Source organism: Enoplosus armatus, chromosome 12 (genome assembly GCF_043641665.1).
Source record: "Enoplosus armatus isolate fEnoArm2 chromosome 12, fEnoArm2.hap1, whole genome shotgun sequence".
NCBI lineage: Eukaryota > Metazoa > Chordata > Actinopteri > Centrarchiformes > Enoplosidae > Enoplosus > Enoplosus armatus.
The window spans coordinates 2,258,647-2,276,595 of NC_092191.1; the positions used below are offsets into that span (position 1 = coordinate 2,258,647).

General features: G+C 42.9%; 1 protein-coding gene across 1 annotated transcript in view; it reads left to right on the forward strand.

Moving 5' to 3' along the window:
- The window catches only part of atrnl1a (attractin-like 1a), a 202,839-nt gene extending 185,090 nt beyond the window's left edge, over window positions 1–17,749 (forward strand). Inside the window, exons 29-30 of the mRNA XM_070916476.1 lie at window positions 5,285–5,399; window positions 17,628–17,749. Of these exons, the coding sequence (XP_070772577.1) occupies window positions 5,285–5,399; window positions 17,628–17,749 (237 nt within the window). The remainder of the gene's footprint in view (window positions 1–5,284; window positions 5,400–17,627) is intronic.
- The last annotated feature ends 200 nt before the right edge of the window (window positions 17,750–17,949 follow it).

Sequence of the window (17,949 nt, forward strand, 5' to 3'; positions counted from 1 at the left end):
TCTCTGTTTGTTACCTTTGATGAATGGAAAGAGAAAGACAAGCAGACAGAAGGCACGGAGGTGCAGCGTAAAGTGACCTTGCCTGAGTTTCCTTTCCCTCTTTGTTTTTCCGTAAAATAAATCTCCTCGGTTAAAGGCAACTTTCTCGTCTCTCTCTCGCAGTTACATGATGTCACATTGACCAGACGTGAGCTCGTTCTTTTCTTCTGTTCGACAGAAAGAACCAACACGAGGACAGATTCACCTGCTTTACTTACGCACACAGACGTTGCTGCTGCGGCTCTACAGTGACGTTAGCTGTGGTCGTCAGGTTTACACAGGAGAGTGGGAATAGTCTGGAAATCCTTGTACAGATAGATTTGGTGGATTGAAGAAGCATCAAATATGCAGCTTTGAGACGTAAATCACCTGCAAAGCAACACTTGGATGACAGCATACAGACTTTGGACGTGTATGTAGACATACATGAGGAGGGGGCCGCTGGTGTTGATGTGATTGGACATCTGTATCAGTGTGACTGGATGTTACTCAGCTGATCTGAGACGTCAGCACCTGGATTACAGAAACCTTTGTGGTCTTTGTATTAGTTAATAAGAGGACGATGCAGTCGGGTCTTTCTTTTTGCTTTTACTCATGGAAAAAATGTTTGTGATCATCGTTTGATTGTTTATCAAGAAGCTCTATAAAAATCGACATAAAAAAAGCTTTAAATGAACTAAAATGGAAACAGGAGGCCTTACGTTTCTACACAGGTCATCAAATCCTCATCGGACTCGTAGGTTGTTAATATTAGATTTCACACCCCTCCTTTCAAAACCTGGTCTCCACCTTTCCTGTGGAAAATCTTTTTGCATGAAATAATCTGGTAGAATGAATAGAAGAACTGTAACTCAGTTTTACTGCTCCGGCTTCATTTGGCTCTCACCAAAGATGGCACCAAACCCCTAAAAGCCTGCACGGTTAAAAACAAGACTTTCTGGATTATTTCCAATAATTCTTTATAGAAGGACTGAAATTGTTCAGTATTGCCAAGTCGCCAATTTCAACATTGCACACAGTCAGCAAAAACTGTTGTCTGGGCTTAAGTGGCACTTGATATTTAAAATATAAATAAAAGGAGAGAGAGAACCTCTGTTCTCCTCGGCTCTACTTAGTGGCTGTCAGCTGAGAAAGCTTTTATACTGGACAGACAGCTCAGCAGGATTTTACTATTGACTTAAATTCCTACCTGGACTCCACCCACCTGACTCTCCTGTCTAACCCTACTAACCTCTCTGCCCACCCCTCTTTTTTCTCCTCCGTTCATTTCTATCTCTCTTAATTGTCACTTCAGCTCTCTCTCTCTCTGTCTCTCTCTCTCTGTCTCTCTCTCTCTCTCTCTCTCTCTCTCTCTCTCTCTCTCTCTCTCTGTCTCTCTCTCTGTCTCTCTCTCTGTCTCTCTCTCTCTCTCTCTCTCTCTGTCTCTCTGTCTCTCTCTCTGTCTCTCTCTCTCTGTCTCTCTCTCTGTCTCTCTCTCTGTCTCTCTCTCTCTCTCTCTCTCTGTCTCTCTCTCTCTCTCTCTGTCTCTCTGTCTCTCTCTCTGTCTCTCTCTCTCTGTCTCTGTCTCTCTCTCTCTGTCTCTCTCTCTGTCTCTGTCTCTCTGTCTCTCTCTCTGTCTCTCTCTCTCTGTCTCTCTCTCTCTGTCTCTCTGTCTGTCTCTCTCTCTCTCACTTACTGTGATTAGGTTGGGAAAGCAGCCAAAGAAAGCTCTTATAGCTGTCACATCACCCTGGCTCTGCTTCATCATTTACTCACACACACAAATATATGCTGGCACAAACACAACACACAAAGAGTCAGGTATACACACACACACACACACACACACACACACACACACACACACACACACACACACACACACACACTCAGACTTCACTGCTGTTAGATTTGTCATTTTGCAAAGCAGCCTGTTACCCATTGAGATCAAATGATCCAGTGTGTTATGTGTGGGGGGGTCGACCTGCTAATGGAAATGTACACAAAGCTCTGTGTGTGTGTGTGTGTGTGTCTCAAATCGGTTTTGAAAAATTATTTTTCTTTTACTGTCAAAACCACAAACATGCTCAATGAAGCATTTTGAGGTTTCCAAACGTAAACGCAGGTTGCAAACATAACATTGAGAAAGTTGAGATCATATCAAGCGATATACAGCGTCTGCCCCGTCCCACCGTGTCGTCCTGTGGAGGTCTGACCTGCAGTTCTGGCTGTGGCCACTAATCGCTGCAGAGAGAGGAGGTTCTGCTGCAATGCATAAAGTCACAAAATGTAATGCATTGCAAGTTTCAGAGCATTAAATAAGTCTTTGAAGATGTTTAATAAGGTAGGAAATGCATTCAACATATTCGTTAGTCCTGAAGGACACACACACGTCGCTTTAGTGAGAAACGACAAACCCTGTTTGTTGTTTTGTACCTCAGGTTTTCATCTTTTTGTGGTTTTCACTTTTACTAAAAATATGAACTGAAATGATGCTTTAGGCGTTACCTGCTGTTTGTCTTCAAATGTATGTATTGTTTTGTTTGTTTGTTTGTTTGCCAGAAGCGTTGGTCTTTTTAATCTAAGTTCAAATCATGATGAAATGTATTATTCTTTTGTCTTCAAGCTTATTCTTTTGATACTTGAGTGTCTGCTCCTAACAGCAGACACTTAAAGAGCTTTACTTGACTGAATGCTCTGCAGGTATCTTTACTCCGTGTGAATTTTAATGACCTTTAACAGAACTAACTCGTCATTTCCTGGAGGAAATAGTGTCTCGTAAACATGATGTAATGTAAACATGATCGTGAGTGTGTGTGTGTGTGTGTGTGCACCGTAGATCAAAGAAACTAGTGGATTGTAACTACACACACACACACACACACACACACAAACTAAAGTGAGTTGCTGTTGCTTGGGAACCACGCTGACAGTTGCCACCATGAAGTAAATAAATAAGAAAGTGAGCATTAGTTATTTGTGCGTGTCACAACTTCTGTTACGGTGACGAGGGAACATGTGCGTAATTTCAGTGCCAACAAACACCTGTTATTCATTTTGTTTCATTTCTCTCTTCCCCATTTTATTCTCTTCATTCTCTCACCAAAACAATCCTAAACAGAACAATGACTCATTGTTTTGTCTGTGTATTATCTCAATCAGGAGAAAGGGGGCTTGCTAATAGGAAGTTCTAGTTCCAGAGTCAGTTTGTGTGTGAGTGTGTGTGTGTGTGTGTGTGTGTGTGTGTGTGTGTGTGTGTGTGTGTGTGTGTGTGTGTGTGTGTGTGTGTGTGTGTGTTTTTAGTTAGTAGGGAATTCATCATTTCCTGACACTCCGAAAACACTAAACAAACAGGGAGCCTCCAGCCTCTAATTATGCCGTACGCTCCAGCACTTAAACTTATTAGCACCGGAGGGGATGTTTACGTGTGTGTGTGTGTGTGTGTGTGTGTGTGTGTGTGTGTGTGTGTGTGTGTGTGTGTGTACCAAGGTGGTCCAAGTGCTGTGTTGTGTTAAGCTGATAACTACTTTGATAGCAGCGTGTTGATGTGCCCTCTAATTACTCTGCATACATGCCGGCTGGGTGGTTAACATGCTGCTATATTTCATTATTTTATCCAGTTTTAAAATGTTGGACAGTTGGGTTCAGACCCGCGGAAGATTTTTGAGTATTTAAAACTGAAGGTCACCCATTAGTAATTAAACATTTGGACAGCCATGTTGTTGTTGTAAACCTTTATTTACAGTTATTAAGCACAGATGGTCTTTTTCCCCCGACAGTGACCCGCTTTCTATTTCATTATTTTAAGTGTGTTTAATATTCTTCCACGTTTGTATTCCAAAAAAAGAAATGAGGAAAAAACAGAGCAAACATAATCTAGACAGCAATTAAATTTCCTTCAAAACACATGATGATTTAGGTCTAGATAAACATAATTTCAATGAGTCAGATGTGCAGAGCAGCAACACATTCAAACACAATAACTGCACATTATATCTGAGCTTTTTGTATTCACATCTCGGTAAGCCCCGCTGATGTGTGTAAACTGTTATGCCGATTTGTCGTGTCAACAGGAAATTCCCAAAGTATAAGTGTCATTTGAGGCTTACAGTTGTCACATGACCCGACAGATGAGCTCATCACTCAGAGCCGAGAGGAAGGATCAGAGGGATCAGAGACAATGAAGGAAAAGGGAAAACTAGTCAAGGAGAGGGAGAGAAATGTATGATGGGGAAGGAACAGATGGAGGGACAAGCTGGGGAGCCCTTTTTGTGCATATACATACTGTGTACAGTGTGTGTGTGTGTGTGTGCACACCTCCCTCCCCCACAGACCACAGTCATGAACAGGGTCTATCTCTGTGACCTCTGTGGTCCAGAGTGGCTGAAGAGTCAGACCTGATCAATGACTCAGTGACTCTCCTCCTTGTTGTGTGTTCAGATGTAAGGAAACACCATCCCAGCCGTTAAATATTATGATGCAGACAGAAAGACACGCTGCATACAGCCAGTCCCAAAGGCAAGGTTTCATTCTCACTTTCTCATTAACTAACTTATGTTATCTCCTGTACAAGAGAAACCTGTTTCGACCATGCTGAACATTGCCCTTTCGCAAGAAAGCAACTTTTAGAAACATGGAAACAAAATCCAGCTGCTCAAATACACACAGCCGGCAGTCTCGTATAATTGTTACTTGACTGGAGTGTCTTCTGTGGGTGGGATATGAAGGAGAAAAGCTGTCATTTTGTCTTCCGAGACGTAAACAGTCTTAAAAACCTGCATGTGACTGATGCTGATGTCTAAACGTGTGTTTTTGCACACTTACCTGGAGAGACAGACGGAAGGATCTGTCTACATTAGCTGCACAGCAGGCGGAGCTCCACAGGCGGCCAGTCAGCCTGCCTCCCCCAGCTGGGAGCTTTGATCATGGGGTAGGTGGCAGCGGGGACCTGGAGAGTGTGAGCTCTGGCTGTTTGGGTATCTGTTACATCCTCCTAGACCGACTAGCTGCTCCGATAGCTTGATATAAGCCTTGTGCACCTTCCCATACACACACACACATAAAACACACTCACACACACACTGAAGCTAGTGGTCTCACCTCCGTCAGCTGACACATTTCTGATGTTTAATTTGATGTAATTTGGCTTTACTTCGTGCCGCAAACTACGTATTCTTTTGTGTCTTGTCACTCATTTTTCTTTCCAGCGTGTGCTCAGTGTGTAGTTGTTGTTTATGCTTTGTGTATGTGTTTCCTGTGTGTGCAGGCAGTGCCAAAGCCCATAGCCATGGAGCCGTGTTGGGGGAGCAGAGCAGGTGTCCTGACGGTGCTGCTGTATCTGCCCAGAGTCCCGTCTGGAATACCTCCACCAGGACAGTCTGGTATGATTCACACAAACACACACAGACGGACGAGTACGCAACATATAGAATGTGTTATTTCTGCTCTTCTTTCGGTCAGATGTTTGTTAATCTGCCCCAAACGAGCAGTCAACGTTTTTTGAGAAATGATAAATCTCTAAGGCTGCACAGTGGTGGAAACTACATCGAGTACCTGAAGCTTCTGCGTGCATGCTGTTGCACATTTTGTTGTCATCCGCGTTGTTTTTAACTTGTATGGTGCCATATTTCCCTAAACTACTTCTGCAGTGTTGTGTTTGGTTTTGGGGAGGATTGCCTTCTCATTTGATGACAGTTTCTTTGTGTGCTTGGCGTATATTGTCCCGCGAGGTGGTGTGCAGTAATCTGCTTTTTATAGGGAAAAAAAGTGCTACCTCAATCACATTTTATGCTGATGATTTGAAAAGGCATGTTGTGCATAATGACCAGCTGCAGTGGCTGCCACTATCAGCAGACAGTATTTACGGCCAACTGTCGGACACAGCTAATGTGACATTTTATGATGAAGTGTAACAAATTTCAACTCTCCTTGTGGTGATTTCTCCAGTTTCATTTGATTGTCGCTGTTGTTGTAAACTGTCAGCTGTCTCTGATGCATGAAATCCCACATCTTCATCATTGCAGGCTCACATAAAAAACACAGTCCACACCGTTTGTGATCCTTTTACAAGTCGGAACTGTTTTCAGCAGCTCAACGATGTCTAAAAAGACTCCAGATGTAGCGTACGGTGCTTCTTGTGTTCCTTGCGGCGGCTTCCCATCAGCGCTCATGTAGAACAGGCTCTGGCAGTTTAAACAAAAGCAGTGTAAACACAGTAAAATGTGATGGCATCCAAGGCGTCATCAAAAGTGTCTGGATGTTTCCCGGCACTGTCATCATTAGGAACGGCCTGCAGCCGAGCAGACGGCTGTTTTATAGTCCAGAGGTGACACGTTCAATCCCTGCAAGTCATAACTTCAGTCAAGACAGACCGAAGAGTGTGTTCTTCAACCTGTGAGTACCCGTTTAATGCCTAAAATGTGAATGTGGAGGTTAATCCCTTATCTTAATTTCCTGTAGGTACTGTAGCAATCATCTCTACAATCACACAACTTCGTTATTGTACGTTGTTATTGGGAGGTCACTGTCGGCCTGCTAACGGTTGATTTGGTGCTCTGCAGCAGGTCAAAGCCCTTGAGCAATGCCAGGTTTATCTCTTCCACTTGGGGATCAAACTGCCGAAGTTTGTAACTCAGGAGAGAAGACAAATCAAACAAACAGTCATCCTCTCGAGCCGTATGTTCAAGCACAAGCATCTGCCTTTTTGCTATAACCAGCTTTTGGTGCTGACGTGATTTGTTGATCTGCAGAAAATGACTTGAAATGTTTGACATTCTGTCAAGTGTGTTTATTGACAAAAGTAATTTACTGGTCGTAGCTTCAGATTTTCTGCTTTTCTCTGTTTTATATCTTTGTTACTTGAATATCTTTGGGTTTTAAAGTGCTCCGGGAGGTTGTGATTGGCTTCCTGCTGGATGGCGGTTCTACTTAACTCTTAAACTCCACTAAATAAATGCAGAAAGCAGAAAAAAACAACACAGGAAAGTGGCAACATGACAGGAATGTAAAAATTTATAGCATGTTTAAAATCAAAGTGTTTTTATATTGTGACACCAGTATGTTCTTACGCTCATCATCAGCGTGTTGTTCACAGTGATATAATGAATTATTCAGAAAAACTCTTGACATATGGCATCTTTTACAGGAGGTCTGATGTGGTTAGACCTGCCTGGTTTCCTTCCAACACTTACTGTTGGATCAATTGTTCCCCTAAATGAGACATCCTGACTTTCCACAGTCTGAGCTCATGTTGCTTCTATAGACGGACGACATGCGATATCCCCCACTCGCTCCAGCCCACCACCACGCGGCTGGAGAGATCGCTGAAAAGACAGCAGCACTTCCTCACCGAGGCCTGAAGCGTTGTGCTTCGTCAGCAAGAGGCCAATCTTCTCTCCCTCCAGCTCATCTTCCACCTCAGTCCGCCCCTCACATGTATACATTTAGTCTCCCAGACCTTTCTCTCTTCTCCCCTGCAGCTTTTTGGAGACTGCTGTCAGTCTGTTGGTGGTTTTGGTCTTTACAAAGTGGACTGTATGTAACTGGAGCAGGTGTGAGAAGCCTCTGTTCCTCCAGGCAGGAAGCAAAGCCTTCAACAGGACGAGTGGCTGACAGAGGAAACGAGCGGAGCAGACGGAAAATGAAGCACTTTGCATGAAAGCATTTTTCTCAAGCTAGAAGAATCTTTACGTTGAAGCCTTTAAAACACGGCAACAGTAACTGTAGTCTGATACAGAGGAGGGACACGGGAATGAAAAGTGTCAGTGTGTGTGAGAAGAGAAAGTGAAAGCTTGCTACACCCAGAGTTAGCCCAAAACAGCTAAAAGTGTGGAAATAAAGAAGGCACAGAAAATCTCTACTTTATGTTGAGCTAAATCTCAAAAATAGGTTTGCTTTAGTTGCAAATGTTGAGTTTAGGCAGCCTGAATTTAGGGGCCTTATTTTCATATTTCCATCATTCCAGTTGTTGTTATTACATTTTACACACCAACCCTAATCAGTACACAAGCGGTCAGACAATCACAACAGTGACACAGGTTTACAACATAATACATTTGTACCTCATCCTCTATAATGAAAGGTGAGCTTACTTGTGCTTCATCCACAAACATACGGCAACCTGCTTTGTAGTGATGTCGCAGCATCCTTGGATTTTATAAATTAACTTGTTGATTAACATGTTGACATTAGGAACAAAGACCAAACAACAACAAAAAGGTATTCCCACACAGTGAATAGTTGCTGCACAGATTGGAGACATTCAGTAATTGTTCAGTTAAAGGTTAAAATGAGCATTTGAGCTGCTGTTGATGCAGTGCAATGATCAATGCCTTCTTTCCAGTCTTTTAAATTTGAACTGTTAGGCCAATAATGGGGAACAAAAGTGAAAATCCATCACGCTGATTACACTTGAATCTGGGATCTGTATTTGTTGATTTTAGTTTTGGTCAGATTTATGTGATTTTATGTGAATAAAACTAATAACCCAGAAGTAAGAACTGAATGTCCCAAATCTTTGAAGAGGATTAGAGCTCTCCATTGGCTCAAAACCCAAACCTGAATCTGTCCCGTATCTCTTGAAGACACAAACTGGCTGAACCTTAAACTGGAACCGACACCAGGAACTATACTTCTGCTTTATTTAATCCAATACTGAGCAGTTGCTCCCCAGACTAAAGCAACATATTGTCTGTTTATATTGACATTACATTTGAAATTAACCAAACAATTGCAACTCTACACTGTCGGTAACTGTCAGGTTTAGGTCACGTAGCAGAACTCTAACAAGGATACTCCTTTTTCATCACAACTGATTGGACATTGGCAGAAGTCTGGCGCTGCAGTTTACCAGTTAAAGGACATTTAAATTGCTTAAAGACAGTGTCGATGTGTCAGAGTGAAAGTACTGTTATTTCACTGGTGGTTTTCGTGTTCACCACCTCACAATACCTGATGTTTTGGGCATTAGCTCGTCACAGCATCGGCAGACTAATTATCCAATGAGAGGCTTGTCAGTTGTAGTCAGGCTGCTCTCAGGGGGACGTCCAGGCTCTTCTGTTGTTTTTCTCGTCAAATCAATGAAATAGCTGACGCTGTTAGCAGCGTTTGAAGCCTTGAGTCGATGGTTGTGTCTTTGGGTCTGTTTGTGGAGTAATCAGAGAGTCAAGATCACAGTAATCGCACACACAATCACAAGCAATGACGTACATGAAAACACGCAAACACACATGATACAACTTCAAAAACACCAAGGAGCAGATAAAAGGTATAAAAAAAAAATGTAAAAAAAACTCGCCCACCCGTCATCCATCCCCAGTCTCTCGCTCCTCTCCCCCCTCCATCCTCCCACCCCTCTGCTCCCTAGAGAGGCTCTCGGCATAGGGTCAGACAGCAGTCCTCCATTGATGTTAGCATGTATGAACGTGAAGTCACTGCAGGCTAGCTCCGCCCACCCTCGGTGGGAGATACTTCAAGAGGAATCGTCGATGAGCGAGCCTATTTTAGCTTGCCTTTCCTCGCGCTGTCTTCTCTTTCTTCTCTTTGTTTTCTTCTTGTCCTCCTTTGCTCTGCTCCCCCGAGGTGTTACCATCAACTGACCCTTCGTATGTAAGAGGGAGAAAAAGAGAAAGCACCAATGTTGGTTTCAGAAGAGGAGGGAAAAAAAAGACTGCAGCCTTACAATTTAGTTTCTCAGCTGCCAATTTCTCAACCCATATTCTCTGTATTTTTCGTTCTTTTTCTCTTTCTGTATCGTTCTAGAACTTTTTCTTCAGGCCTCAGACCAAGAGTGTGGCATTTTGGGTAAAAAGTGCCCAGTTTGTGCTTCAAAGCGGCCACACTGAGATTAGCTCCCGGCGCCACAACCTCCAAACAGAAAACACCTGGATGACTTGGGGCTGCATAAGAAGCTGCTGTCTCACCTCTCAACATCCACGCTCCAGAAAAGAAACATTTTGGCCGTCGTACCGATGCAGTGCATCCAGCGCGTGCTACAGTAAGGGCCGCAGATGACCTGCCGCGTCCTCAGTTTGACTGACAGGTGGGGAGTGAAACATGAAGTGAAGAGTGACGGTTCGATGGAGCTTAGGCAGGTTGGTTTAGCACCAGCAGTAATGTGGGAGTTGTTGACCGTCGTGATGAAGAGCGAGCCGAGTCTGAGGGCAAAGCTCTTGATTCACCTGTCAATCTACGTTCCAGCCCTCTGCTGTGGTCGTAAGCTCTTAGTAGTGACCAAATAAAATGACAATGGATGGATAGATGTTGTTTTAGCCGTGAATAAAAGTAAAGTAAAAAGTTGTGGCCGTTTCTCCCCGACTTCAGATGTAAAAAGACATCTGATCAACAGTTCTGAGGCACAAAGCATTTACAGCAGAGTACAGCGCCCTTACTCTGATACACGGTTATTGCATTATAGTTTTGGAAGTAGCATAAATGGTGTGGTTTTCTGTCACCGTTTTGTATAAACTAAGCTCTCAGTGTCTCACTGTGCATTCCTGTCTCTGTCTGTCCACAGGCTGGTCTGTGTGATGAGATTACAAGCTGCAGAAGTAGAGGAGGTCTCTAAGCTCTTGTACGGCTCTTTCTTCACTCTGATCTAGCGCGACAGAAACACACTCACATAAGAAAACATTCACAAGAACACCGAGATCGCTCTGTTTAAAAGCCAATTCTGCGATAAAAGTGAACAGAGGCGACTCGCTGCTGTCGGAGTGGCTGACAGCTGTCGTCGGCCAAATTGCAGTGGACGACTCGCGCATGGTGCCTGCCTCCGAGAGCGACTCGCGCAGAAGAGGGACAGCTTGACCACTGAGTGACTGTTTGACTGATTCAAAGTCACAGTGGCCCGACGTGATGAACAAAGCAGGAGAAAAAGACTGACAGTCAGGACCGGTGAAACAGAGGGAGGGATGGGAAAAAAAGGGGGGGGCGGGGGGGTCTTATTTTTGGCTCACTACCCGTCCATCTCCTTGGCCTCTGCTTCACTTCATCTTTCTCCTGTCAGTTTTACCTCTTTATGCTGCACCTCCTGCAGCTGCAGTTGTTTCATTTTATATTGTTTCATGTAAAAAGGGACTCAATCAGTGGTTAATGGATTTACCAGGCTGCACATATTATCAGTGTGGTGCAGCGGAGTTGTTGAGGATGGAGAGAAAGAGAAAGACAGTGGGCTACATTTCCTTCTCAGCCTCTCTTTGGAGCTTAGATAGTGGGTCAATAGAGACAGAAGCGCAGCACTATTCACCGCCGCCTTTTCCTGCGCTAATCTGCCTATTCAGCACCAGAGATAGAGCCGGGAATATCTGAGAGAGAGAGAGAGAGAGAGAGAGAGGGGTGAAAGAGGAAAAATATACAGGTACTGTAAGATGCTGAAAGTCTTTGTGAGTAAAAATAGAAAGAGCAGCGTGAGAGAGAAAGGAGGTATTAAAAGGCTGATAAGAGAAACTGGTGTAAATTCTTTAAAATGTCTGCGAGCGAAAACAGGTAGCTGCAGATGTGTCAGGAGAGGTGCAGACAAAGACGGAGATAAGTGATTGAAGGAGTTGTTAAATAAGTGCAGTGGGTGGTAAGAGTCCACGCTGACGCCTCCTCACCCGCAAGACCAGATTTGCATATTACTGCAGCGACGCTGAGATGATAAGTCCTCGTGGTTATGCTTTGATAAATCCACTCCAGGATTCCAAGTGAAGAGAAGAAGAAAGAAAGTATAATCCCCCATCTCTCCCTTTCCTTCACTTCCTCACTCCTCTCTCTCTCTTCTGTCCCTTTATACTTTGTCTTTCAGTGTCTTTATGTAGTGACAATTCAATTCAATTGTTGCATTCATGTTTTTAAGTTTATGAAATTTCAGCAAACTAACATTTGAATGAGCTTGTATTTTCCCTCTGTGTCAACATGTTCAGCAGTATGTGGTGAGACCAGTCAGTGAGACATCATGGTGTTTCGTGATGCTTTGTAAGCAGATATAGTGATGGGGGGTTGAAATGCAATAAGGGCCCCCGTCTGATCTCGAACCAGGGATGTCAGACATTATTTTCTTTGCAGGCCAGTGACAGTGAATGTTTTCTCGCTTTAGTGTATCCCAAAAATCTGTCAGTATATCACCGTTTCTACTTTTCTACCTCAGCCAAGCATAAAGCCTTTTATTGGTGTTTCCATCCAGGTTGTTTAATGTACAAATTAACCTTAAAAAACACCATGTCTCTGGTTCTGAATTTATAGCTTTTCTGTTCTGTTCTTCAGGTTCAGCTGTGTTTCTTTCAGTCTGTGTTACCCTCTTGTTCCCCCCTCCCTCTCAGTCCTGACAAAGCATCTTGAGCCTTTTGCTGCATCATTCTCACTTTGGCCCTCTTCCTAAAGGGAGGGGAAAAAGTCACATTTCTTATCCCTGGACAGGGAATTGATTCCAGTCATTTGCATTAAAAACATAAAAGACACCACTTTGAAAAGATCTGCTACAAGAGAACACTTTAATAAAACACTCGCATTAATTGATTAAACCTCTGTTGGCTTATTTTGCTCTGATCTAGTCTAATTGCTCAGCGAACAAAGAGAACATCCATATCTAAATTGCTCATTTGATGAGTGAAGAATGTCAGAAAGATCATTAAACATTCATATTTATCTTAGACTGATATCTGCGTACAGTTGTACAAATGTTGCTTGATCATCCCTGATAACTTGACCTTTGTCTTAATGATTCTGCAGTTTGTACAGAAGCTTTCTGCGATCGCTTCTAAGCGCAGAAATTCCAAAAGACAAAAGTCATCCTGCAAGATTAATGTGCAAAAATATGTGTATGAATATTTATTTACACAAACTTTACACATTTTAAAATGAACAATCAGACATTTTTGGAAGTACACTTGTTCTATTGTTTATCCAGGTTCAAATGAGGAGATTGCAGCAGCACGTCTAAGACGTTTTTAATATTAGTTCAGCTGAAGCAGGTGAAATCTGCAAAGCTGGATGTGAAAATATGACCTCCAACTGTCCCCAGACTGCCCTGACATGTTGCCCTGTGTCGTGTAGTAGTGCAGAGTAGTGTGGTTCCCAGGTTTACACGCTGTTAATGCACCACAGATGATGCATGACTAATGCGTGCATTACCAGCTAGTTAACAAGATTCATGTTATTAAGGTGGTGTTTTTTTAAACTTAGGCTATCATTCTCCTCCTGCTTGTGGTCTTGGCTTGACTGTACACACACACACACAGATGAAATACATACTGATCTCCTCATTTCATGGTCTGTTAATGGCATACAAGGATATTTCCCAAAATGTCACACTTATTGAAGTTTCTAGGAGTGAGATATTCCTCTCTCAGACTCAGACTGTGTCTGCTGACCTGTAAACATTGCTGTAGCACCGGTGTCCTTTTCTTCCTCACTCTGCGCTGACCTCCTCAAACCCCCCCCTCCCTGGGTCCCCCCGTCTCCCTCTGGGTGTCTGACTGGATAGCTGCTTGACAGGAATCGGAGGGCAGCGCTCAGAAACTCAGCTCCATTGACCCAGAATGGATCACCGATACTTTGATCCTCTCTGTCTTTGAAACTATCCACCCCACTGGGATAGACTCTCCTGTCCCCCCACTCCTTCATCTGTCTGCTTGTTGACTTTTACTGGCATTTACTCTCATGCAACGCGTGTATTTATGAAGTGGAGATAAAGGTTTGTTCATATCGAGTCTCTCTTACCTGTCTTGTTTGTTTGCCTTTATTTGCCGGCCGCCGTTTGTTATAGAGTTTTGTTCCAAAATGAGAAACTTGCCATTAATTAAAAAAAGCAAAAGCTGCTGTTAAAATGATTGATGGAACAGTTTTAAACACGCAAACAGATCAAGGGAGACAACTCAAGGTCTCACTGACAAATTGGATCAGAAACATAAAAAAAAAACTGGAAAAAGAAGTCAAGGCAAGGTCAGCACCCTGATGAGGACCACTGTATCGTAGATGTCTGTCTCATCTTTTGAAATGATGTTTCCACATAAATCCCAACTTTGCTGCAAAGTATGTGCCTCAACTTTTTGGGGATATTCTTCTGCCTTTTTGTTATCAAATATATTTCAGAGATATTTAAATATGAATTTCAGGTAATTTGGAGATATTTTTCCCCTTCAAACAAGCATAAAGAAAGGCAATTAATGGAAGGCATCCTAGATAGACAGGATCAAACCTGAATTTTACATGCGTACATCAAAGCAGTCGTAGTTGGTTGTGCTTCATGTTTGCAGGTCTTGGCTGATCAGTGCCTCATAGATGCATAAATATTTGAATATCAATGTGTTACTGTTTGACTGACTTTGATTTTCCTACGCTGCCGAGGTATTTTTTGTTTACTATTATACTGGATCCTAAGCAGGTTACCATCCCTGGTGCCTTGATTGAGGGCGAGCGCTGACTCAGAAGCCAGGCTTTGATGTGTAGAGGGAGAGGAGGGCCTGGCTGTGAGGTTTGTCACCGGGTTAGTGAGCAGGCTCCTCCCGTCACAGATGTTTTCCAGCTGCAGTCCCACTTTTCCACATCAGACATGTGTCGATATGAGTTCCTGGGGAATTTTGTCTCTTATTAATGACCCCATTAGTCTATCGGGTCGGGGGGGGGGGGGTGGGGGGGTGTGAGGGGGGGTTAATGATGCGTCAACTCACCTGACAAAACAATCACATTAACGCGCCCGGTCGCCACGGCAGCAAATGAGCACTTGCACTCACCTGCAGCATAATTTGATTACTTTTGACCAATTTAATTTTGCAGAAGGAGATGTGTGTGTTCACCCGCAAAAATCAACACAATTAAGATGGCAATTTGTCAAAGGTGAAAGCTATTTTGATGGAGGAATATTCAGATGTCACATTAGAAATGAACGAGTATCTTTACCTTTCCAGTCTTTGTGTTGGCCCTTTCATTAGAACTGGTTGTGGTTTGAGTTTGAGTTGTGTATGTATGGAAATCATGCTGGCTGTTCTCCACGTTCAGACAGATGGATTATACATTTGAGGTCTTATGGAAATAACTGGTGGCATTTGTCTTGGCCTCGAGTCCTCCCATACAACAGCTGTCTGTCTTTAGTTAATCCGCTCTGATCTGTCAATCATTTCCTAAACTTTTCCCTTTCTCATTTGTCTTTTCTGAGGGAATTTAATCACCCCCTATTTCTTTGTGCATTTATCAAACATAGTTTGGATTATTTAATGGATGTTTAAAGCTTTTTAATCACTCAACTGAAACATGAGTACGTTTTTTTTCTGACCACTTAGAAGTATCTTGTGTTCATATTGACTTCTAACACAATCAAAAACAACTAAATCCAGCAGATGATTAAATGAAGGATCAATCAAGTGCTGCATGATACATTGCCTACTAACAACAACATTTTTATTTTAGTCCTGGCTGTTAAACAAATCAAGTTTTTCAGTGTTCAAGAAAAAGCTGAAATTATGTTGCTTCCATTTTCTACAACGCACATTGAACAAGTACATGAAGGTTTCACTTGAATGAGAGCATCGTTTTACCAAATTATAGAGCTGCAATGAACATTATTGTTCGTTAATTATTTTCTTGATTAATTGTTTTCTCTATAAAATCTCAGATGATTGTGAAAAATGTCCACCAACAGTCCAAAACCCAAAGATACTCGTGTACTTATATCACAGAATTATACCTTTTTTTTTTAGGCTTAAAGAAGTAAGACGTTAGCGACAGAAGCAGGGCCGTCACCAGGATTTTAGAAATACTGAAGCCAGGAGTCCAAGTCAGATTTAGTTTCAAAGCTTTCTTCACACAGAATAAAAATTCTGGTGGCAAACGCTAAATCCTACAGAGGAAGTTATTATCTTCAGGGCACCTCATTAAACAAAAATCTGTGAGGGTTTTGGGGATCTGGACTCCTTCATTTGGTTGGCCTAAAAGTAGTCAAGTGTGAATATATTGGGTCTATAAAATACTAATTTAGTTAGCTTGTAATTGTAGAATGTAAACTGCTCCCAGGTTCCTAAAATCCAAAACTCTCAAAGGAATAATAACATGGACATGACCTCTGTCCTCAGTGGCCACGCAAACACTTGTGGAGGCGTGTTTACTCCTGAAACACACGGCGGATCTGCAAACAAACACTGCTGGTATTTAGACAAAACCACAAATTATCATAGCGACAAAAAGCCAAATCTAAGGTATTATCTGTGGGAGCCAAAACAAACGCACCTGTAAACCCACTGCCAAAGTGAAACCAACAGCCACAATGAACCATATTCCAACAGACCAGGTGCTGCTAGCCAGTCACCTTCCCTCCATCTTTCTGGATGAAGAGAGCACATAACTGTTGGCTGCCGTATCTGTCTGAATGGCTTGCTGTGTCAGAAGTTTGCAAAATATGTATGTGCACAGGTGCATGCACACACCCACAGTTACACACATAAACCTGCAGAGTCACGTACACACACTGAGCGGCTGTGTAATCGGCTTTCCCCTTTCCACCCACTAAAAAATCCCAAGAATCACTTGAGTGTGAAATGCTGAAAACATCCTGCATCCAAATCATATCAAGAGCGCAGCAGATTCCCTCCACTGTTTGCCTGTTTTGTTTATTTGGCTCCTGCATACCAGCAGATTGAGCTCTTGTCGTAATGACCATGCATTGTCAAGCCCACGGTTGTCGGCAGGGAAAGGCAGGACTAGCTGCACTTGCAAGAGCTGCCATGACTCTAAATCCACATTAACAACAGCAGCTACTGCCAAGGTAACACAATGCTGCGAGGCATCTGATGCCGAGGTGCATCCGGCCGGCTCTGCGTCAGCCCTGCTGCGGAGTTAAACATCAGATACAGAAGTTGTTTTGAGAGACGTTTGACATCCTGCTGGACGGCGAGAGGGAGAAGAGACAGGATGGTGGAGATACGCTTCAGTGACCTGATCTCCTGCTGAAGCCAGACAACACTGGCTGGAGAGACGTTGATAAAATGTTTTCTGGACGTTGTGTTGAGGTGCCTGCTGGAAGGACGATGCGTCTCCACCTGTCACATGTCTGTTAGCTCTTCGCTTTGATGTTCATCACAGTGTTTCTCTTTTCACTTTTACTTTACATTCTCAGTTCACCCTCTTTGCTTTGTGTTGAGCTGCTCTTTTCTGGCCCTAAATATTATTCACGTAGCACAAACTACTTTACACACACACACAAATATACTTTAAATGTAATTTCTTTGATTGTTCTCAGTTGACAACTAGTTTATTGTTCTTTACATCAGCTAGACAATTATGAGTGTCTTGAGTGTTTACAAAGAAAACCAGAGGGGACCAACAATAGAACCTTGCGGAACTTTTTACCTATAATATTTCATGTAACGCAAATGTAGTAAGCATTACTTTAGTGTGTTGTGTCTTGACAGAGTGTGTACATAGAAAACATATAGGGGCCCACAACAGAACTCCACATTTTACCTCTGTAATTTAGGAAAATTCAGAATATCAACAAATAGGATATGAATCTGTATATTTGACCAAATAACATAGTTGGTCATTGGTTAGCTATAATTAAGTCATGATTTCACCTCTGACTGAAATTAAAACAGCATGTTATATGTTTCTCTGTTAACTCTCTTTTCTCTCTGGCCTTCTAGGTATTGCTATAGCCAGCGCTCTGGTAGACACGTCACAACAGCGAGTGATGGACCTCAAAGAAAGAGGTCTGGGTCTGAAGCACCGCAAACACGCCGTGCACCACCAAGGGACATGTGTATGAACTGGATGCCCTCAAAGAGGTGACAGCTTATCCATTGTGCCACCGGGGGAATTTCACTGGAGATCTTCTCATTGACTTCAGACAAAGGGACACGTTGTAAACAAATTGGGCTTGGATGATCTTTGATAGTGGCTCCAGAAGGAGAGGAAATCTATCCACTGGCTCATCAACAGGCACCAAAAATGGGGGAAAAAATGGTG